Source organism: Rhinoraja longicauda, chromosome 22 (assembly GCF_053455715.1).
Source record: "Rhinoraja longicauda isolate Sanriku21f chromosome 22, sRhiLon1.1, whole genome shotgun sequence".
Taxonomy (NCBI): Eukaryota; Metazoa; Chordata; class Chondrichthyes; order Rajiformes; family Arhynchobatidae; genus Rhinoraja; species Rhinoraja longicauda.
The window spans coordinates 332491-356901 of record NC_135974.1 but is presented as its reverse complement, the minus strand read 5'-3'; the positions used below and the strand labels follow the sequence as shown (position 1 = coordinate 356901).

The following is a 24411-nucleotide window of genomic DNA, read 5'->3' as shown; positions in this document are numbered from 1 at the left end:
TTGGACGTAGGTGGGGAGGGATTTGACCAGGGGGGATAGGATGGAGTCGAGGTAGGTGGAAATAAGTTCGGTGGGACATGAGCAGGCAGAGACAATGGGTCTGCCAGGACAGTTCTGTTTATGGATTTTGGGTAGGAGGTAGAATCGGGCCGGGCGGGGCTGGGGAACTATAAGTTTGGAGGCATTGGAGGGTAGAGTGCCGGAGATGGTGAGGTCCGTGATGGTGCTGATGATAAAGGTCTGGTGTTTGTCGGTGGGGTCATGGTCCAGGGATAAGTAGGAAGAGGTGTCTGAGAGTTGTCGTCTGGCCTCGATCTGGTAGAGGTCAGCACGCCAGACTACCACAGCATCTCCCTTGTCAGCGGGTTTGATGATTAAGTCCGGGTTGTTGCGGAGTGAATGGAGGGCTGCACGTTCAGGAGGTGAGAGGTTAGAGTTAGTCAGGGGAGTGGAGAATTTGAGGCGGTTAATGTCACGATGGCAGTTGGAGATGAAAAGTTCGGGGGGGGGGGTCCAAGAGGAGGGGGTCCGTTGGAGACGGGAGAAGGGGTCATCACTGGGGGGTGAGGACTCCTTCCCATGGAAAAAGGCTCGGAGGCGGAGGCGACGGAAGAAGAGCTCCATGTCATGGCGGACCCGGAACTCGTTGATGTGGGGGCGGAGGGGAACAAAGGTGAGGCCCCCGCTGAGTGAAAGGGGGAGGTCAGGGGGGATGGTGAACACCTGGCAATGGTGGGGGTTGGGGTCGGATGTAGGCGGGGGGGGTAGGTGGAGGTGATGTATGGTGAGGGGGTGGTGGGTTAGCAGGGCAGAGGGGGGCATGAGGACCGATGTGGGGAGTATTTGGGGTCGCCTGGCTAGAGGGGGAAATCCAGTGGAGGACTGGCTGCGGTTACCTGCAGTAGGGGGTGGGCAGTAGGACCTAGCGGTGCTGTGGGACTCTGCCTGGTGGGTCAAACGGTCTGTCCTCAGCAGAGGCCTCACCTTTGTTCCCCTCCGCCCCCACATTAACGAGTTCCAAGTCCGCCATGACGTGGAGCTCTTCTTCCGCCGGAAGAGAGGGGCAGAGGAACTATCTAAAGTTGGAGAAGTCAATGTTCATATGGAGTGTAGTACGCAAAGAAGCCATTTTAGTAGGTAAAACCTACTCTGCCTCTTGCAGTGTAATCAGTGTTGTGGGGGAACAGTATGTGTGATGATACCATTAAAATGCAGAATATATCTCATCTATCAATTCACAGATTTTTGTTATTTTTCTTTTTAAATGTTTCTGCAAGTTTCTGCAAGTTTCTGCAAGTTTCTGCAAGTTTCTGCAAGTTTCTGCAAGTTTCTGCAAGTTTCTGCAAGTTTCTGCAAGTTTCTGCTTACTAAAATGGCGCCGTGACGTACTACGGTTTATAGTCGAGTGGTCGATCTTGATCCATCACCGGCCGCGCGGGGGCTGATGGGATTCCTGGCGGCGAGGGGGCCGACGGGATTCCTGGCGGGTCGCCGGAAGTTAGCGGCGCGGCCGCTCGGTCTGGGCCTCAGGCCCGGATTCCGCGGACGGCGATGGCGGAGGTGCAGACAGCGGAGAGGGAGCGCGAGGAGGAGGCGGTGTCATGGACCCCCGAGGTGGAGGTGTGCCTGTTCCACGCCATGCTGGGCCACAAGCCGGTCGGTGGGTGTGAGAGCGACAGGGAGGGGAGGGGGGGGGGGGGGGGAACACACGTGACCGCAGCCCCGCCCCACGGGTCCCGTCACATAGCCACATCCCCACCACGTGACCGGACTGAGTCCCCCCCCCCACACAACCCGGACCCCCACAACCCGGACCCCCACAACCCGGACTACCCCCCCCCCCCCCCACAACCCGGATCCCCCCCAACAACCCGGATCCCCCCCACAACCCAGACTCCCCCCCCCCCACAACCCGGACACCCCCCCCCCCCCCCACAACCCGGACCCCCACAACCCGCACACCCCCCCTCACAACCCGGACCCCACAACCCGGACCCCCCACAACCCGGACTCCCCCCCACAACCCGGATCCCCCCCAACAACCCGGATCCCCCCCCACAACCCAGACTCCCCCCCCCCCACAACCCGGACACCCCCCCTCACAACCCGGACACCCCCCCCCCACAACCCGGACCCCGGGTTGTGGGGGGCGGGGGTCTGGGTTGTGGGGGGCGGGGGAGGGTCCGGGATGTGGGGGGCGGGGGAGGCTCCGGGATGTGGGGGGCGGGGGAGGGTCCGGGATGTGGGGGGCGGGGGAGGGTCCGGGTTGTGGGGGACGGGGGAGGGTCCGGGATGTGGGGGGCGGGGGAGGGTCCGGGTTGTGGGGGACGGGGGAGGGTCCGGGATGTGGGGGGCGGGGGAGGGTCCGGGTTGTGGGGGACGGGGTCCGGGTTATTGGGGGGGGGAGGTCCAGGTTGTGGGGAGGGGAGGGTCCGGGTTGTGGGGGGGGGGGGGGGGGGGGGGTGTGTGGGACCTTATTAAAGGCTTCCTGAAAGTCTAGATATACTACATCCACGGGCTCCCCTTCATCCATTTTACTTGTCACATCCACAAAAAAAAGTCTAGAAGATTAGTCAAGCATGATTTCCCTTTCATAAATCCATGCTGATTTGGACTTATCCCTTTACTGCTATCTAAATGCACCGTTATTACCTCTTTAATAATTGACTCCAGCATCTTCCCCACCACCGATGTCAGACTAACTGGTCTGTAATTCCCCGTTTTCTCTCTCGCTCCTTTCTTGAAAAGTGGTATAACATTAGCTATCCTCCAATCCACAGGAACTGATCCTGAATCTATTGAACAATGGAAAATGATCACCAATGCATCCACTATTTCTAGAGCCACCTCTCTGAGTGCCCTGGGATGCAGACCATCAGGCCCAGGGGATTTATCAACCTTCAGTCCCATCAGTCTACCCAATACTATTTCTCACCTAATGCAAATTTCTTTCAGTTCCTCTGCCCTCCTAGATCCTCTGTCCTCTAGTACATCTGGGAGATTGTTTGTGTCTTCCTTAGTCAAGTCAAGTCAAGTCAATTTTATTTGTATAGCACATTTAAAAACAACCCACGTTGACCAAAGTGGTGTACATCAGTTACTAAGAAACGAACATACAATGGCACACAAACATAACAGCACATACATAAACAGTTCACAGCGCCCCCTCAGAGGGCCTCAAACGCTAGGGAGTAGAAATAGGTTTTGAGCCTGGACTTAAAGGAGTCGATGGAGGGGGCAGTTCTGATGGGGAGAGGGATGCTGTTCCACAGTCTTGGAGCTGCAACCGCAAAAGCGCGGTCACCCCTGAGCTTAAGCCTAGACTTAAGTCTATAGTGAGTAGCCCCAAATCGGCTGACCTGAGGGACCTGGAGATAGAGTGGTGGGTTAGAAGATTTTTGATTATGGGGGCGGGGGGCAAGCCCGTTTAGGGCTTTGTATGTGAATAGGAGGAGCTTGAAGTTGATTCTGTATCGTACTGGGAGCCAGTGGAGAGAGGCCAGTGAAGGCTTAGTGAAGACAGATCCGAAATACCTGTTCAACTCTTCTGCCATTTCCTTGTTACCCATAATGATTTCACCCGTGTCTGCCTTCAAGGGACCCACATTTGACTTTGCTACTCTTTTTCTCTTAACATACCTAAAGAAGCTTTTAGTGTACTTCTTTATATTCTTGGCCAGCTTCCCTCGTTCTTCATCTTTTCAGCACGTATTGCCCGTTTTGTTACCTTCTGTTGTCCTATGAAAGTTGTCCTCTGGCTTCCCGCTACTCCTTGCTGTGTTATACATCTTATCTTTTAGTTTTATTCCATCCCTAACTTCTCTTGTCAGCCACGGTTGCCTCCTACTCCCCTTAGAATCTTTCTTCCTCTTTGGAATGAAATGATCCTGCGTCTTCCAGATTATGCCCAGAAATTCCTGCCATTGCTGTTCCACCGTCATTCCTGCTAGGATCCCTTTCCAGTCGACCTTGGCCAGCTCCTCTCTCATGCCTTCATAGTCCCCTTTGTTCAACTGCAACCCTGACACTTCCGATTTAATCTTCTTCCTCTCAAATTGCAGATTAAAACTAATCTCCAACGGAGCCTCAAGCTCATCTACTTTACTTCTTATACTTCGCGCATTCATACACAATACTTTTAATTCCGTACTCATCGCACCTTTCACATCGATCCCTATTACACTTGGCCATTCTCTCCTATCCATTTGTGGGCTTTCTTTCCTGTTAATTCTGGGGTCATTAACTATCCCTTTACTCTCTTTCCCTTTAACTCTATCCATGACTATCTCATTTGACACATTTAGTTTAAAATTACCCGTGTAGCGGTGGCAAACCTGCCTGCCAGAATGCTGGTCCCCCACCTGTTAAGGTCCAATCCGTCCCTTTTGTACAATTCCCCCTTACCCCAAAACAGGTCCCAGTGGTCTAAGAATCTAAGTCCCTGCCCCCTGCACCAGCACCTCAGCCACACATTCAGGTCCTGTATCTCCCTGTTCCTGCTCTCGCCAGCACAAGGAACTGGAAGCAAACCGGAGATACCCACCCTGGAGGTCCTGCTTTTCAGCATTTTTCCGAGCTCTCTAAAGTCACGCTGCAGAATATTCATCCCCTTCTTTCCGACATCGTTTGTGCCGACATCCACTACCACTTCTGGCTGTTCATCTTCGCCCTTGAGGATTTTCTGCACTCTGTCCGTGACATCCTGGATCCTGGCACCAGGGAGGCAGCACACCATCCTCGAATCCCGCCTGTTGTCGCAGAAAGCCCTGTGGACCTCTCACAATGGAGTCTCCTACAAATTGGCGTTGCCTGACGTCAGCCTCTTTGGTTTTGGCTCAACAGCACGCTTTGCTTTGCAAACCTGTCTGCCACTCAGTGTGGTAACGTCTTCTTCCCCGACAGCTTCCAAGTGGGTGAACCTGTTCTCAAGAGGTACAACACCCTTGCACTTCCTTCCCTTTCTCACCGTCACCCACCTTCTCTCTTCCAGTATCTTCGGTGTAACAATCTCACTGTAGAACTTGGAACAGGAACAACTCAGTTTCTCGGACGGACCTGAGGTTATCCATATCATCATATCATATCATATATGTTCCCCATATATGAAGTTCCCCAACATGGTCCTTCAGGAGCTGAACCTGGATACACTTCTCACACTTGTACCAGCAGTGTCCCTGACCTCCCACATCCTGCAAGCATTACATTGAATCAGCTAGCAATTCCTTCTTGCGTCTCACCCTCTCCAACTTTTGGTGTGGCCTCCTCGCCGAAGACTCGCAGCCAAAGACTCGCACTTTTCTCACAGGGCACTTCCCTCGGCAGGGCTGCACCTTGTGAGCAAGCCATGCTTATATCAGTCGCTAAATTGATTAATTGACCAATTTACCAATCTTCTAATTTAATTGCTCAGCCAATCACTGCACACACTCCTAACCTGCCTTCCTCTGACGAGCTTGAAGGTATGTGCTACTGCTTCTCCCGACTTTGACTGAAAGACTGTAATCGGCCCTTTGCCTCTCTTTTTTAAACGGACTTTTCCTCTGACTCACTTACACTTCCAGCCAATGCTTGAAGTCCCTTGAAGACAGAAGCAGGTGAATTTATCATGGGGACCAAGGAAATGACCAGTTGAACAGGTACTTTGGATCTGTCTTCACTAAGGAAGACACCAACAATCTCCCAGATGTTCTAGTGGACAGAGGTCCTAGGGTGACGGAGGAACTGAAGGAAATTCACATTAGGCAGGAAATGGTGTTGGGTAGACTGATGGCACTGAAGGCTCATAAATCCCCAGGGCCTGATGGTCTGCATCCCAGGGTACTTAAGGAAGTGGCTCGAGAAATCGTGGACGCATTGGTGATCATTTTCCTATGTTCTATAGATTCGGGATCAGTTCCTGTGGATTGGAGGGTAGCTAATGTTATCCCACTTTTTAAGAAAGGAGGGTGAGAGAAAACGGGAAATTATAGATCAGTTAGTCTGACATCGGTGGTGGGGAAGATGCTGGAGTCAATTATAAAAGACGAAATTGCAGAACATTTGGACAGTAGTAACAGGATTGTTCCGAGTCAGCATGGATTTATGAAGGGGAAATCATGCTTGACTCATCTTCTGGAATTTTTTGAGGATGTAACTAGGAAAATGGACAAGGGATGTAGTGTACCTGGACTTTCAGAAAGCCTTTGATAAGGTCCCACATAGGAGATTAGTGGGCATGATTAGAGCACATGTTTTTTTTTGGGTAGGGTGCTGACATGGATAGAAAATTGGTTGACAGACAGGAAACAAAGAGTAGGGATTAACGGGTCCCTTTCAGAATGGCAGGCAGTGACTAGTGGGGTACCGCAAGGCTCGGTGCTGGGACCGCAGCTATTTACAATATACATTAATGAATTAGATGAAGGAACTAAAAGTAACATTAGCAAATTTGCGGATGACACAAAGCTGGGTGGCAGTGTGAACTGTGAGGAGGATGCTATGAGGTTGCAGGGTGACTTGGACAGGTTGTGTGAGTGGGCGGATGCATGGCAGATGCAGTTTAATGTGGATAAATGTGAGGTTATCCACTTAGGTGGTAAGAACAGGAAGGCAGATTATCTGAATGATGTCAAGTTAGGAAATGGGGATGTACAAAGAGATCTGGGTGTCCTTGTTCATCAGTCACTTAAAGTTAGCATGCAGGTACAGCAGGCAGTGAAGAAAGCTAATGGCATGTTGGCCTTTATGACAAGAGGAGTTGAGTATAGGAGGTCCTTCTGCAATTGTACAGGGCCCTAGTGAGACCGCACCTGGAGTACTGTGTGCAGTTTTGTTCTCCAAATTTGAGGAAGGATATTCTTGCTATTGAGCGAGTGCAGCGTAGGTTTACTAGGTTAATTCCTGGAATGGCGGGACTGTCGTATGTTGAAAGACTGGAGCGACTAGGCTTGTATGCGCTGGAATTTAGGATGAAAGGGGATCTTATTGAAACATATAAGATTATTAAGGGATTGGACACATTAGAGGCAGGAAACATGTTCCCAATGTTGGGGAAGTCGAGAACCAGGGGCCACAGTTTAAGAATAAGGGGTAGGCCATTTAGAAGGCGACGAGGAAAAGCTTTTTCAGTCAGAGAGTTGTAAATCTGTGGAATTCTCTGCCTCAGAGGGCAGTGGAGGCCAATTCTCTGGATGCATTCACGAGAGAGCTAGATAGAGCTCTTAAGGATAGCGGAGTCAGGGGGTATGGGGAGAAGGCAGGAACGGGGTACTGATTGAGAATGATCAGCCATGATCACATTGAATGGCAGTGCTGGCTCGAAAGGCCGAATGGCCTCCTCCTGCACCTATTGTCTATTGATCCATATCCCTCCATTCCCATCCTATCTAAAAGCCTCTGAAATGCCACTGTTGTACCTTGCTCCCCCACCAACCCTGGCAGCACGTTCCTGGCACCACTACCCACTCTAAAAAACCCTGCGATAGACACAGAAAGCTGGAGTAACTTAGCAAGTCAGGCAGCATCTCTGGAGAGAAGGAATAGGTGACGTTTCGGGTTGAGACTCTTCTTCGGGCATGAAGATTAGTTGCCCCACGCATCTCCTATAAAACTGATCCCTCTCACATTGAGATCATGCCTGCTAGTCTTTGACATTCCCACTCAGGGGAAACTTTCCAACTGTCTACCCTATCAAAACGATACAATGCAATAGAACTAACTTTATCCCAGGAGGGAAATTGATCTGCCAATAGTCATGAAACACAACATAAATGAAATTAAAGTGACGAGTGGAAAGGATTGGGGATATGCAAAGATTGGGGAGGGGGAGGAGGGGTGTCAATCTACCCCACGACAGAAGGGGGAGGAGTTGTGCAGTCAGTAGGATCTCCTGTGGCGTTCTGTGCTGCGTCTTGGTGGAACCAGTCTGTTGCTGAAGGTACTCCTTAGGTTGACCAGTGTGGAGAGGGTGAGCTGTATTGTCCAGGATGCTCCGCAGTGTGAGGAGCATCCTCCCCTCCAAGACCACCTCCCGTGACTCAAACTCCACCCCAGGATGGAGCCAGCCTTCCTGATGAGCTTGTTAATCCTCTTGGCGTCCACGGCCTTTGCCCTGCTGCCCCGGCACACGGCAGTGAAGAAGGCACTGGCTACGACTGATTGTTAGAACATCTGCAACATCTCACTGCAGATGTTGAAGGAGCGGAGCCTTCTCAAAGGATACAGCCGGATCTGTCCCTTCTTGTACAGGGCCTCAGCGTTCCTGGGCCCGTCCAGTTTACTGTCCAGCTACGCTCCCCCAAGGTATTTATACTCCCCGGTAAACTGCACATCCACACCATTGATGGAGCAGGACAGGGGTGTTCCTCTCCTCCTAAAGTCCACCACTAACTCCTTAGTCTTGTTGGTGTTGAGCCGTAGATGATTCAGCCCACACCACTCAACAAAGTCATTGACTACACCTCTGTATTCAGCTTCCCTCCCCACACTGATACAGCCCACAATTGCAGTCATCCAAAATCCTCTGCAGATTGCAGGAGTCCGAGATATATCATATGTAGATGGTGAACAGGCAGGTAGGGAGGACCGTCCCCTGTGGGGCACCTGTGTTGCTCAACACCATGTCCAAGACACATTTCTGTAGCCTGACATACTGTGGTTGTTCAGTCAGGTAGTTGGTAGTTGGACAATTATAATTTCTTATACTTCTATCAGGTCTCCCCGCAACCTCTGGCGTTTCAGTTTGTTCAACCTCTCCACTGCTAATATTCTCTGATTCTGGCATCATTATGATAAATGTAATAAAAAAAGGAACTGCAGATGCCGGTTTATACCAAATAGCGTGACTCAGTGGGTCAGGCAGACTGAAGAAAATGGATAGGTGATGTTTCAGGTCAGGACCACCCCGAAACGTCACTTATGCATGTTCTCCAGAGATGCTGTCTGACCCACTGAGTTACTCCAGCACTCTGTGAAACATCACCTATCCATGTTCTCCAGAGATGCTGCCTGACCCGCTGAGTTACTCCAGCACTTTGTGAAACGTCACCTATCCATGTTCTCCACAGATGCTGCCTGGCCCACTGAGTTACTCCAGCACTCTGTGAAACATCACTTATACATGTTCTCCACAGATGCTGCCTGACCCACTGAGTTACTCCAGCACTCTGTGAAACGTCACTTATGCATGTTCTCCAGAGATGCTGCCTGACCCGCTGAGTTACTCCAGCACTTTGTGTCTATCATTCGGGTAAACCTCCCCTATCATAAGCCTCCACATCCTTCCTGCAAAGGGGCGACCAGAAGTGCACACAATTGTGGCCTGACCAAAGTTTTATAAAGATGCATCGTGACTTCCTGACTCTCATACAGTGTAGAAACAGGCCCTTTGGCCCAACTTGCCTTCTCTGACCAACATGTCCCATCTACACTAGTCCTACATGTCTGTGTTTGGCTCACATCCCTCTAAACCTGTCCTATCCATGTATCTGTTCAAATATTTCCCGGTTGCTAAACACATTGTCTTCCATTCCCACACTGACCTTTCTGTCCTGGGCCTCCTCCATTGTCAGAGTGAGGCCCAGCGCAAACTGGAGGAACAGCACTTTATATTTTGCTTGGGATACCGCAACCCAGTGGTATCAATCAATATTGATTTCTCTAACTTCAAGTAACCCTTGCTTTCCCTCTCTCTCCATCCCTCTACCACCCTAGTGCGGTCAGTGTGGGTGCGGTCAGTGTGGGTCGGGGGTGCGGTCAGTGTGGGTGCCACCCTAGTTCTCTGACTCGTTTCACTGTCCTGATTAATTTTACTGTTTGTAGGCCTCTTTGTCAACTTCCCCTCAGCTAACAATCAACCATTCTACATTTCCATATTGTCTGCTTTGATCTGTCACTTTCACACCTTACCCATCCATATCTCAAGACTCCCTCTTCCCTGACTCAGCCTGAATAAGGGTCTCCACCTGAAAAATCACCCATTCCTTTTCTGCAGAGATGCTGCCTGTCCCACTGAGTTACTCCAGCATTTTGTGTCTATCTTCGGTGTAAACCAGCATCTATAGTTCCTTCCAAAACAAATATCCCTGAAACGATTCTCAATGGTATTAGACCTGTTCCTGATCCTGATTCATATGTTCCTATTGATTCATTCTGGCCCAGTTAGCCATTCTCTCCCTTCCGACCATCTTCCCTGTTATGGATAAAGCCTCCTGATTGAGCACAGAGGCTGCGGTCAGGAGTTGTGCAACATTCCTCCCTCAGATACCACACCACATGATTGTTGCCTCTGAATAACATCGCTCCCACCCTCCCATTCCCTATCTCCTCCCACTCTCTCCCTATCCCCTCCCACTCTCTCTCCCTGACCCCTCCCTCTCCCCTCCCTCCAACCTCCCCCTCTCTCCCTCTCCCTGACCCCTCGCTTTCTCCTCCCTCCCACCCTCCCCCTCTCTCTCTCTCTCTCTCTCTCTCTCTCCCAGCAGGGGTGAACCGTCACTTCCACATGATCTGTATCCGGGACAAGTTCAGCCAGAACATCGGTCGGCAGATCTCCTCGAAGATAGTCTGGGAACACCTCAACGTCATGTATGACATGCAAGCGCTGGTATGTGGGTGCTCACGGCTGTGCTGCAGACAGGGGGCCACCACTGGGAGAGGTCTGCATACCCTCACACCCACACTGACCGCACCCCCGGCCCACACTGACCACACCCACACTGACCCCACACCACACTGACCGCACCCCACACCCACACTGACCGCACCCCACACCAACACTGACCGCACCCCACACTGACCACACCCACACTGACCCCACACCCACACTGACCACACCCACACTGACCCCAACCCACACTGACCGTACCCCACACCCACACTGACCACACCCACACTGACCGCACCTCACACCCACACTGACCACACCCACACTGACCGCACCCCACACCCACACTGACCGCACCTCACACCACACTGACCACACCCACACTGACCGCACCTCACACCCACACTGACCCCACACCACACTGACCGCACCCCACACCGACCGCACCCCACACTGACCGCACCCCACACCCACACTGACCGCACCCCACACTGACCACACCCACACTGACCACACCCACACTGACCCCACACCCACACTGACCGTACCCCACACCCACACTGACCACACCCACACTGACCGCACCTCACACCCACACTGACCACACCCACACTGACCGCAACCCACACCCACACTGACCGCACCTCACACCACACTGACCACACCCACACTGACCGCACCTCACACCCACACTGACCGCACCCCACACCCACATTGACCAAACCCACACTGTCCGCACCCCACACCCACACTGACCGCACCCCACACCCACACTGACCGCACCCACACTGACCGCACCCCACACCCACACTGCCCGCACCTCACACCACACTGACCGCACCCCACACTGACCGCACCTCACACCACACTGACCGCACCCCACACCCACACAGACCGCACCCCACACCCACACTGACTGCACCCCACACCCACACTGACCGCACCCCCGACCCACACTGACCACACCCACACTGACCGCACCCCACACCACACTGACTGCACCCCACACCCACACTGACCGCACCCCACACTTACCGCATCCCCACCCACACTGACCGCACCCCACACCCACACTGACTGCACCCCACACCCACACTGACCGCACCCCCGACCCACACTGACCACACCCACACTGACCGCACCCCACACCACACTGACTGCACCCCACACCCACACTGACCGCACCCCACACTTACCGCATCCCCACCCACACTGACCGCACCCCACACCCACACTGACCACACCCACACTGACCGCACCCCCGACCCACACTGACCGCACCCCACACTGACCACACCCCACACTCATACCCACACTGACCGCACCCCACACTCTCACCCACATTGACCACACCTCACACCCACACTGACCGCACCCCACACCCACACTGACCGCACCTCACACCCACACTGACCGCATCCCCACCCACACTGACCGCACCCCACACCCACACTGACCACACCCACACTGACCGCACCCCACACCCACACTGACCGCATCTCACACCCACACTGACCACATCACCCACACTGACCACATCACCCACACTGCCCACATCCACACTGACCGCACCTTACACCCACACTGCCCACATCCACACTGACCACATCACCCACACTGCCCACATCCACACTGACCACATCACCCACACTGACCACATCACACACACTGACCACATCACACACACTGACCACTTACAATACAATACATTATACAATACAATACAATATATCTTTATAGTCATTGTACAGGGGTACAACGAGATTGGGAATGTGCCTCCCATACGATGCAATAAATTAATTAATTTAAACACCCACACTGACCACATCACCCACACTGACCACATCCCAGACTGACCACACCCACACTGACCGCATCACCCACACCCACACTGATCGCATCACCCACACTGATCGCATCACCCACACTGACCACATCACCCACACTGACCACATCACCCACACTGACCACATCCCATGCCCATACTGACCGCAACACCCATACTGACCGCACCCACACTGACCATATCACCCACACTGAACATATCACCCACACTGACCATATCACCCACACCCACACTGACCACATCCCAGACTGACCACACCCACACTGACCGCAACACCCACACTGACCACATCACCCACATTATAAGATAATTAGGGGATTGGACACATTAGAGGCAGGAAACATGTTCCCAATGTTGGGGGAGTCCAGAACAAGGGGCCACAGTTTAAGAATAAGGGGTAGGCCATTTAGAACGGAGATGAGGAAGAACTTTTTCAATCAGAGGGTGGTGAAGGTGTGGAATTCTCTGCCTCAGAAGGCAGTGGAGGCCAGTTCGTTGGATGCTTTCAAGAGAGAGCTGGATAGAGCTCTTAAGGATAGCGGAGTGAGGGGGTATGGGGAGAAGGCAGGAACGGGGTACTGATTGAGAGTGATCAGCCATGATCGCATTGAATGGCGGTGCTGGCTCGAAGGGCTGAATGGCCTCCTCCTGCACCTATTGTCTATTAACACTCACACTGACCTCATCACCCACACCCACACTGACCTCATCACCCACACCCACACCCACACTGACCGCATCTCCCACCCCATCACTGGAGGCTGCCATTGAATGAACCGTACAGCAACCCCCCTCCCCTCTCTCCACCACACACTATCCCCCTCCCCTCCACACACTCTCCCCCACTCACTATCCCCTCCCCACTCTCCCCCACTCACTATCCCCTCCCCTCTCTCCCCCACTCACTATCCCCTCCCCTCCACACACTCTCCCCCACTCACTATCCCCTCCCCACTCTCCCCCACTCACTATCCCCTCCCCACTCTCCCCCACTCACTATCTCTCCCCCACTCACTATCCCCTCCCCTCTCTCCCCCACTCACTATCCCCTCCCCACTCTCCCCCACTCACTATCCCCTCCCCACTCTCCCCCACTCACTATCCCCTCCCCACTCTCCCCCACTCACTATCCCCTCCCCTCTCTCCCCCACTCACTATCCCCTCCCCACTCTCCCCCACTCACTATCCCCTCCCCACTCTCCCCCACTCACTATCCCCTCCCCACTCTCCCCCACTCACTATCCCCTCCCCTCTCTCCCCCACACACTATCCCCTCCCCACTCTCCCCCACTCACTATCCCCTCCCCACTCTCCCCCACTCACTATCCCCTCCCCACTCTCCCCCACACACTATCCCCTCCCCACTCTCCCCCACTCACTATCCCCTCCCCTCTCTCCCCCACACACTATCCCCCTCCCCTCCACACACTCTCCCCCACTCACTATCCCCTCCCCTCCACACACTCTCCCCCACTCACTATCCCCTCCCCTCCACACACTCTCCCCCACTCACTATCCCCTCCCCTCTCTCCACCACACACTATCCCCTCCCCTCCACACACTCTCCCCCACTCACTATCCCCTCCCTTCTCTCCCCCACACACTATCCCCTCCCCTCTCTCCCCCACTCACTATCCCCTCCCCTCTCTCCCCCACACACTAACCCCCTCCCCTCTCTCCCCCACACTCTATCCCCTCCCCTCTCTCATGGAAACATAGAAAATAGGTGCAGGAGGAGGCCATTCGGTCCTTCGAGCCGTCACCGCCATTGTGATCATAGCTGATTGTCCACAATCAATAACCCGTGCCTGCCTTCTCCCCATATCCCTTGATTCCACGAGCCCCTAGAGCTCTAACTCTCTTAAATCCATCCAGTGATTTGGCCTCCACTGCCTTCTGTGGCAGCGAATTCCGCAAATTCACAACTCTCTGGGTGAAAAAGTTTTTTCTCACCTCAGTTTTAAATGGGCTCCCCTTTATTCTAGGACTGTGGCCCCTGGTTCTGGACTCGCCCAACATTGAGAACATGTTTCCTGCATCTAGCTTGTCCAGTCCTTTTATAATTTTATATGTTTCTATAAGATCCCCTCCCATCCTTCTAAACTCCAGTGAATACAAGCCTAGTCTTTTCAATCTTTCCTCATGACAGTCCTGCCATCCCAGGGATCAATCTCGTGAACCTACGCTGCACTGCCTCAATTACAAGGATGTCCTTCCTCAAATTACGAGACCAAAACTGTACACAATACTCCAGATGTGGTCTTACCAGGGCCCTATACAACTGCAGAAGAACCTCTTTACTCCTATACCGAAATCCTCTTGTTATGAAGGCCAACATGCCATCAGCTTTTTTCACTGCTGTACCTGCACGCCAACTTTCAGTGACTGGTGTACAAGGACACCCAGGTCTCGCTGCACCTCCCCCTTACCTAACCTAACACCATTGCGATAATATTCTGCCTCCTTGTTTCTGCCGCCAAAGTGGATAACCTCACATTTATCTATATTATACTGCATCTGCCACGCATCTGCCCACTCACTCAACCTGTCCAGGTCACCCTGCAACCTCCTAACATCCTCTTCACAGTTCACACTGCCACCCAGCTTTGTGTCATCCGCAAACTTGCTAGTGTTGCTTCTAATTCCCTCATCCAAATCATGAATATATATTGTAAATAGTTGCGGCCCCAACACCGAGCCTTTGCGGCACTCCACTCGCCACTGCCTGCCATTCTGAAAAGGACCCGTTTACTCCTACTCTTTGCTTCCTGTCTACCAACCAATTTTCTATCCATGTCAATACCCTACCCCCAATACCATGTGCTCTAATTTTAGTCACCAATCTCCCGTGCGGGACCTTATCAAAGGCTTTCTGAAAGTCTAGATACACTACATCCACTGGCTCCCCTTCATCCATTTTATTTGTCACATTCTCAAAAAATTCCAGAAGATTAGTCAAGCATGATTTCCCATAAATCCATGCTGATTTGGACTTATCCTTTTACTGCTATCCAAATGCACCATTATTACCTCTTTAATAATTGACTCCAGCATCTTCCCCACCACCGATGTCAGACTAACTGGTCTGTAATTCCCCGTTTGTAATCTCCCCCACACACTATCCCCTCCCCTCCCTCCCCCACACACTATCCCCTCCCCTCCCCTCCCTCCCCCACACACTATCCCCTCCCCTCCCTCCCCCACACACTATCCCCTCCCCTCCCTCCCCCACACACTATCCCCTCCCACAGGTTGGAGGGGAGAGGGGTGGGTGTGATATGTGGAGGGGGAGGGGTGGGTGGTACGTGGAGGGGGAGGGGAGGGGAGGGATGGGTGTGGTACGTGGGGGAGAGGGGTGGATGGTACGTGGAGGGGAGGGTGTGGTACGTGGAGGGGTGGGTGTGGTACGTGGAGGGGGTGGGTGTGGTACGTGGAGGGGGTGGGTGTGGTACGTGGAGGGGTGGGTGTGGTACGTGGAGGGGGAGGGGTGGGGTGTGGTACGGGGAGGGGTGGGTGTGGTACGGGGAGGGGGAGGGGTGGGTGCAGTATGTGGAGGGGGAGGGGAGGGGAGGGATGGGTGTGGTACGTGGGGGGGAGGGGTGGATGGTACGGGTGGGGGGGGGAGGGGGGTGGAGGGGAGGGTGTGGTACGTGGAGGGGGAGGGGTGGGTGTGGTACGTGGAGGGGGAGGGGTGGGTGTGGTACGGGGAGGGGTGGGTGTGGTACGGGGAGGGGGAGGGGTGGGTGTGGTACGGGGAGGGGTGGGTGTGGGTACGGGGAGGGGTGGGTGTGGTACGGGGAGGGGGAGGGGTGGGTGCAGTAGGGTGAGGGGTGGGTGTGGTACGTGGAGGGGGAGGGGGTGGGTGTGGTACGTGGAGGGGGAGGGGTGGGTGTGGTACGTGGAGGGGGGAGGGGTGGGTGTGGTACGTGGAGGGGGAGGGGTGGGGTGTGGTACGGGGAGGGGTGGGTGTGGTACGGGGAGGGGTGGGGTGTGGTACGGGGAGGGGGGAGGGGTGGGTGTGGTACGGGGAGGGGGAGGGGGAGGGGTGGGTGCAGTAGGGGGAGGGGTGGGTGCAGTAGGGGGAGGGGTGGGTGCAGTAGGGGGAGGGGGTGGGTGCAGTAGGGGGAGGGGTGGGTGTGGTACGGGGAGGGGGAGGGGTGGGTGTGGTACGGGGAGGGGGAGGGGTGGGTGTGGTACGGGGAGGGGTGGGTGTGGTACGTGGAGGGGGAGGGGTGGGTGTGGTACGGGGAGGGGTGGGTGTGGTACGGGGAGGGGGAGGGGTGGGTGCAGTAGGGGGAGGGGTGGGTGTGGTACGTGGAGGGGGAGGGGTGGGTGTGGTACGGGGAGGGGGAGGGGTGGGTGTGGTACGGGGAGGGGGAGGGGTGGGTGTGGGTACGGGGAGGGGGAGGGGTGGGTGTGGTACGGGGAGGGGGAGGGGTGGGTGTGGTACGGGGAGGGGTGGGTGTGGTACGTGGAGGGGGAGGGGTGGGTGTGGTACGGGGAGGGGGAGGGGTGGGTGCAGTAGGGGGAGGGGTGGGTGTGGTACCTGGAGGGGGAGGGGTGGGTGTGGTACGGGGAGGGGGAGGGGTGGGTGTGGTACGGGGAGGGGGAGGGGTGGGTGCAGTAGGGGGGAGGGTGGGTGTGGTACCTGGAGGGGGAGGGGTGGGTGTGGTACGGGGAGGGGTGGGTGTGGTACGGGGAGGGGGAGGGGTGGGTGCAGTAGGGGGAGGGGTGGGGTGTGGTACGGGGAGGGGGAGGGGTGGGTGCAGTAGGGGGAGGGGTGGGTGTGGTACGGGGAGGGGGAGGGGTGGGTGCAGTAGGGGGAGAGGTGAGCTGACGTTCTGGTCTCCGCTCTACTCCAGCACGAGTCTGAGATCCTGCCCTTCCCCAACGGCGAGCGCAACTTTGTTCTACCGGACGACATCATCCACGGAAGTGAAGGAAGGTGAGGCCGTGCAATGCAGCGGCGCGGGAGACGCACACCTGCACCCCCACACATGCACCCCCCCACACACCTACCCCCCCACACACCTGCACCCCCCCACACACCTACCCCCCACACCTGCACCCCCCCAAACACCTACCCCCCCACACACAACTCCACCCCCACACCTGCACCCCCCAACACCTGCACCCCCACACACACCTGCACCCCTACACCTGCACCCCCCAACACCTGCACCCCCCCCCCACACACCTACCCCCCACACACACCTGCACCCCCCCAACACCTGCACCCCCCACACACCTACCCCCCCACACACCTGCACCCCTACACCTGCACCCCCCAACACCTGCACCCCCCCCACACACCTACCCCCCCACACACCTGCACCCATACACCTGCACCCCCCCCACACACCTACCCCCCCCACACACCTGCACCCCCCCACACACCTGCACCTCCCCACACCTGCACCCCACACACATGCCCCCCCCCCACACCTGCACCCCCCCCAGACCTGCATCCTCCCAAACACCTGCACCCCCTACACCTGCACCCAACCACACTTGCACCTCCCCACACGTGCCGTCCCTCACACGTGCAACCCCCACACCTGCACCCCCCACACCTGCATCCCCCACACCTGCACCCCCCCCACACCTGCAACCCCCCACACGTGCAGTCCTTCACACCTGCACCCCCCCCACACCTGCACCCCCCCCACACCTGCACCCCCCACACCTTCCCCCCCCTCCCCCCACACCTGCACCCCCCCACACCTGCACCCCCCCCACACGTGCAACCCCCCACATGTGCACCCCTGCAGCCTCCGCACCGGCACCCCCCCCACACGTGCAGTCCCTCACACGTGCAACCCCCACATGTGCACCCCCCACACCTGCAACCCCCACATGTGCACCCCCACACCTGCACCCCCCCATACGTGCAGTCCCTCACACCTGCAGCCCCCATACCTGCACCCCCCCACACATGCAGCCCCTCACACTTCGAGTCCCTGCCGCTCCAGCGCAACTTGATTGTGACTCACACACACATCTCACACATTTACACACATTTGCACAAACACCTACATACGCACCAACACACACATACTCACACAAGCACATACACACTCACAGACATGCACACACACTTGTACTGAATCAAAGATGGGTTGGGAGGCTGGTGGTGTAGAGGAAGTCGGGACTCTGCAGAAGGACTTGACTAGATTGGTGTAGCTGGGGCACGTTGGCCGGTGTGGGCAAGTTTGGCCCTGGGCCTATTGCCACACTGTAGGACTCTATGACTTGGATAGGTTGGGAGAGTGGGCAGAGAAGTGGCAGATGGAATATAGTGCAGCAAAGTGTGGAGTCATGCATTTTGGTAGTAGGATTAAAGGCGTAGACTATTTTCTCAATAAGGAGAGAAATCGGAGGAGTAAAGGGACTTGGGATCGCTAGTGCAGGATTCCCAAAAAGTTAATTTGCACGTTGAATCAGTAGTAAGGAAGGCAAACGCATCCCTAGCATTTATTTCAAGCGGGCTTGTGTACAAAAACAGGGATAAGACACTGGTCAGGCCACATTTGGAGTATTGTGAGCAGATTTGGGCCCCATATCTGAGGAAGGATGTGCTGGCTCTGGAGAGGGTCCAGAGGAGGTTTACAAGAATGATCCCAGGAATGAGTAGGTTAACCTATGATGAGCGTTTGTCAACACTGGGCTTGTACTCGCTGGAGTTTAGACGAATGAGGGGGGACCTCATTGAAACATACTGAATAGTGAAAGGCTTGGATAGAGTGGATGTGGAGAGGATGTTTCCAACAGTGGGAGAGTCTAGGACCAGAGGTCGTAGCCTCAGAATTAAAGGATGTTCCTTTAGGAAGATGAGCAGGAATTTCTTTAGTCAGAGGGTGGTGAATCTGTGGAATTCTTTGCCACAGACGGCTGTGGAGGCCAAATCAGTGGATATTTTTAAGGCAGAGATAGATAGATTCTTGATTAGTACGGGTTTCAGGGATTATGGGGAGAAGGCAGGAGAATGGGGTTAGGAGGGAGAGATAGATCAGCCATGATTGAATGGTGGAGTAGACCTGATGGGCCGAATGGCCTAATTCTGCCCCTATCACTTGTGACCTTATGACTCATACACTCACATTCTCACTCACGCACACACATTTACACACACCCACACAAGCATGCACGCACAGTCACACATGCATGCATGCACACTCGCATGCACACACTCACACATGCACGCATACACATGAACACACGTGCACACACGCTCACACACACATACACTCGCAATCATACATACATGCGTGCACACACGCGGGCACGCACACATTCACACACTCACACATATGCACACGTATACTGACTCACTCAGGCACATGCACACACACTCATGCACACTCACACACAGACACACACTCACATGCGTGCACACACTCACACTCCCCCCACACTGAGTGAGCAGTTCTGCCTGTAGGCTGCACCATGCACACGATGCCCCCATGCAGGCACCTCCAGCTGCTGATTGTAGTCGGCCTGGCCAAGGGTGGTGGGCCGCCGGTGAGTGGACCGCTGGTGGGGGTGGGCAGCCGTTGAGTGGACTGCTGGTGGGGGTGGGCCGCTGGTGGGGGTGGGCCGCTGGTGGGGGTGGGCCGCTGATGGGGGTGGGCCGCTGGTGAATGGACCGCTGGTGGGGGTGGGCCGCTGGTGGGGGTGGGCCGCTGGTGGGGGTGGGCCGCTGGTGGGGGTGGGCCACTGGTGAATGGACCGCTGGTGGGGGTGGGCTGCCGGTGAGTGGGGGGTGGGCCGCCGGTGACTGGGCCGCTGGTGAGTGGGGGGTGGGCCGCCGGTGAGTGGGCCGCTGGTGAGTGGACCGCCGGTGAGTGGGCCGCTGGTGAGTGGACCGCTGGTGGGGGTGGGCCACTGGTGGGGGTGGGCCGCTGGTGAGTGGACCGCTGGTGAGTGGGGGGTGGGCCGCCGGTGAGTGGGCCACTGGTGGGGGTGGGCCGCCGGTGAGTGGGCCACTGGTGGGGGTGGGCCGCTGGTGAGTGGACCGTTGGTGGGGGTGGGCCACGGGTGGGGGTGGGCCACGGGTGGGGGCGGGCCGCGGGCTGCGGGTGGGGGGCGGGCCGCTGGTAGGAGGTGGGGGGTGGGCAGCTGGTGTGTGGCCTGTCCCTGGTGCAGTGTGTAACCTGCTGCTCATCCACCGTAGGCAAGAGCGGGGTGGAGGAGGAGCTGAAGGCTGAGCTGAGGGAGGAGTTGCCGGAGCTGGGCGTCACTGAGGAAGGTGCGTGCCCAACACACCGCACTGCACCACACAACGCCACAGCTATGTGTGTGTGAGGGCCACTGTGTGTGCGCGTGTGTGAGCCCACCGTGTGTGTGTGAGCCCACCGTGTATGTGTGTGAGCCCACCGTGTGTGTGTGAGCCCACTGTGTGTGTGTGTGTGTGTGTGTGTGTGTATGTGTGTGAGCCCACCGTGTGTGTGTGTGTGTGAGCCCACCGTGTGTGTGTGTGTGTGTATGTGTGTGAGCCCACCGTGTGTGCGTGTGAGCCCACCGTGTGTTTGTGTGTGAGCCAACCGTGTGTGGGTGTGTGTATGTGTGTGAGGGCCACTGTGTGTGTGTGAGGGCCACTGTATATGTGTGTGTGTGTGTGAGGGCCACTGTGTGTGTGTGTGTGAGGCCCACTGTGTGTGTGTGTGAGGGCCACTGTATATGTGTGTGTGTGTGAGGGCCACTGTGTGTGTGTGTGTGAGGCCCACTGTGTGTGTGTGGGCCACTGTGTGTGTGTGTGTGGGCCACTGTGTGTGTGTGTGTGTGGGCCACTGTGTGTGTGTGGGCCACTGTGTGTGTGTGGGCCACTATGTGTGTGTGGGCCACTGTGTGTGTGTGTGTGAGGGCCACTGTGTGTGTGTGTGAGGGCCACTATGTGTGTGTGTGTGAGGCCCACTGTGTGTGTGTGTGTGTGTGGGCCACTGTGTGTGTGTGTGTGTGTGGGCCACTGTGTGTGTGTGTGTGTGTGGGCCACTATGTGTGTGTGTGTGTGGGCCACTATGTGTGTGTGAGGGCCACTGTGTGTGTGTGTGGGCCACTGTGTGTGTGTGTGTGTGTGGGCCACTATGTGTGTGTGTGTGTGTGTGTGTGTGTGGGCCACTATGTGTGTGTGAGGGCCACTGTGTGTGTGTGTGTGTGTGGGCCACTATGTGTGTGTGAGGGCCACTGTGTGTGTGTGTGTGGGCCACTGTGTGTGTGTGTGTGCGTGTGGGCCACTGTGGATCCCTGTGTGTGTCCCTGCGCTATCCTGATGTCCCGGGGGTGGGTGAGTGGGTGGGTGGGTGTGTTGGGACAACGTTGCTGCTGGTGGGATGTGGCTGCTGTACAACTTTGCTTCACGGAAGCTTTCCCTTTACTCACGATTGGCACAGCTGGTGCAGCCTCAGCCTCAGCGCCAGAGACCAGGATTCAATCTTCACCTCGGCTGCTGCCTGTGTGGAGTTTGCGTGTTTCGATCTGAGTGAGGTTGATCATTGTCACCAAGGTAGAGTGAGAAGCGTAGGTAACACTGTACGTAATACAGGTGGTCCCCGGCCTACCATGCTTCTCACGATAGTTCCACTTAACGATGGTGCAAACGGCAGCGACCCATGGCGGGCCGCCACTCGCTACCGGCATTACAATGCATTTCCACTTACAATACTTTCAGTTTACGATGGGTTTCTGGGAACGGAGCCCCATCGGAAGCTGAGGAGCGCCTGTACAATCAGGTCAAACTCAAGTAAAATTGGTAGAGCAAATGGGAAGATGCAGAGTGCAGAATTACTTCTCTGTTTTTCCTGAATTTTCTCCGGGTGCTCCGGTTTCCTCCCACATCCCAAAGATGTGCAGGTTTGTAGGTTGATTGCCCCTCTGTAAATTGCCCCTAGTGTGTAGGGAGTGTTTGAGAAAGTGGGATAATACCAGTGTGAAGGGTGGTAGATGGTGGGTGTGTGGATGTGGTGGGCTGCAGCAGAGTTTGTGTGCTGTGTGTCTAAGGGATGTGTTGTGAACCGTGCCCATGCAGGTGGCAGCAAGGTGGTGGAGAAGGCCATGGTGAAAGAGAAGGTGGCGGCGGTGGGCGAGGCCGGGCCCAAGGAGGTGGTGGACAAGCGCAAGAGGAACCGCGCCACTGCCAACCTGCTGAGTGTCAACAGTAATCCATCCAGCCCCAGCGGAGCCAAGCGCCGCCGCGTGTAGTGGGGTACGCCCGGGGTGTGGGGTACGCCCGGGGTGTGGGGTACGCCCGGGGTGTGGGGTACGCCCTGCACTGTGGGGTACGCCCTGAACTGTGGGGTACGCCCGGGGTGTGGGGTACGCCCGGGGTGTTGGGTACACCCTGCACTGTGGGGTACGCCCGGGGTGTGGGGTACGCCCTGGGTGTGGGGTACGCCCGGGGTGTGGGGTTCGCCCTGGGTGTGGGGTACGTCCGGGGTGTGGAGTACGCCCGGGGTGTGGGGTACGCCCTGCACTGTGGGGTACGCCCGGGGTGTGGGGTATGCCCGGGGTATGCCCGGGGTGTGGGGTACGCCCGGGGTGTGGGGTACGCCCGGGGTGTGGGGTCGCCCTGCACTGTGGAGTACTCCCTGCACTGCGGGGTACGCCCTGGGTGGGGTACGCCCGGGGTGTGGGGTACGCCCGGGGTGTGGGGTACGCCCGGGGTGTGGGGTCGCCCTGCACTGTGGAGTACGCCCTGCACTGTGGGGTACGCCCTGCACTGTGGGGTACGCCCCGGGTGTGGGGTACGGCCCTGCACTGTGGGGTACGCCCTGCACTGTGGGGTACGCCCTGCACTGTGGGGTACGCCCTGCACTGTGGGGTACGCCCTGCACTGTGGGGTACGCCCGGGGTGTGGGGTCGCCCTGCACTGTGGGGTACGCCCTGCACTGTGGGGTCGCCCTGCACTGTGGGGTACGCCCTGCACTGTGGGGTCGCCCTGCACTGTGGGGTACGCCTTGCACTGTGGGGTACGTCCGGGGTGTGGGGTCGCCCTGCACTGTGGGGTACGCCCTGCACTGTGGGGTACGCCCGGGGTGTGGGGTCGCCCTGCACTGTGGGGTACGCCCTGCACTGTGGGGTACGCCCGGGGTGTGGGGTCGCCCTGCACTGTGGGGTACGCCCTGCACTGTGGGGTACGTCCGGGGTGTGGGGTACGCCCTGCACTGTCGGTACGCCCCGTGTCTGGGGTACGCCCTGGGGGCGGGGTAAGCCCTGCACTTTGGGGTGCACCCTGGCATGAGGGGTAGATACACCATGCTGGAAGTGCCTGCCTACCGCTTGCAGTGGGAGTGGGAACAGGGGGTACTCTACACACACAGTGGGAGTGGGGAGAGGGGTACACTACACTGGGTGTGGGGAGAGGGGGTACTCCACACTCAGCAGTAGGACTGTACCCCGCTGCCTCTGCATCCAGCGGAGTTCCAGGGGCTGCAGTGGGGGGGATCCAGGGGCCGCATGGTGGGTCTCAGCTGGTGCCCGTTGGTCAGTTACTGCCCGCCGTTCTGCTGCACCCCCTCCTCCGCCCCTCCCCCCAGAGATGGGATGGACAGAGCTGGCATCAGCTGGTCCAGTAAATGCCCCAAATACCCTGATGGACCTGGGGAGAGGGGAGTCTCGTGTTACTTTCATTGTGCTGCCCCTCTTGTTATTTGTTTATGAATGCCTCTTTTTTTCAAAGATTTTCTTATTAAAACCATGTTGGAGATTTGTGGCTTGGAATGGCTGTGTTAAACTCACTGATAGCTGTGTAGCACATGGACAGCTGTGATGAGCGAAGGAAATCACACAAGGTTTTGGACAGCCTGGTGGCATGGGGACATGTCATCCCTCTTTCACATCCACACCCTCGGGACAATTTCCAGAGGGCCGATTAACAGACAAACCCGCACGTCTTTGTGATGTGGGAGGAAGCCCACGCGGTCACACAGAGAATGTACAAACTCCAGTTTAGTTTAGAGATGTAGGCCATTCGACAACACATACTAGC

At 56.3% G+C, this 24411-nt stretch overlaps 1 protein-coding gene across 1 annotated transcript; it reads left to right on the top strand.

Annotated features, from left to right (window-relative positions):
- The first annotated feature begins 1473 nt into the window (after positions 1–1473).
- mrgbp (MRG/MORF4L binding protein) lies at positions 1474–24129 on the top strand. The gene is given in 6 exon segments (XM_078418601.1): positions 1474–1660; positions 10461–10582; positions 17291–17362; positions 17364–17373; positions 20602–20676; positions 22453–24129. Coding segments are annotated over 6 exon segments (561 nt in total). The 5' UTR covers positions 1474–1551; the 3' UTR covers positions 22626–24129.
- The last annotated feature ends 282 nt before the right edge of the window (positions 24130–24411 follow it).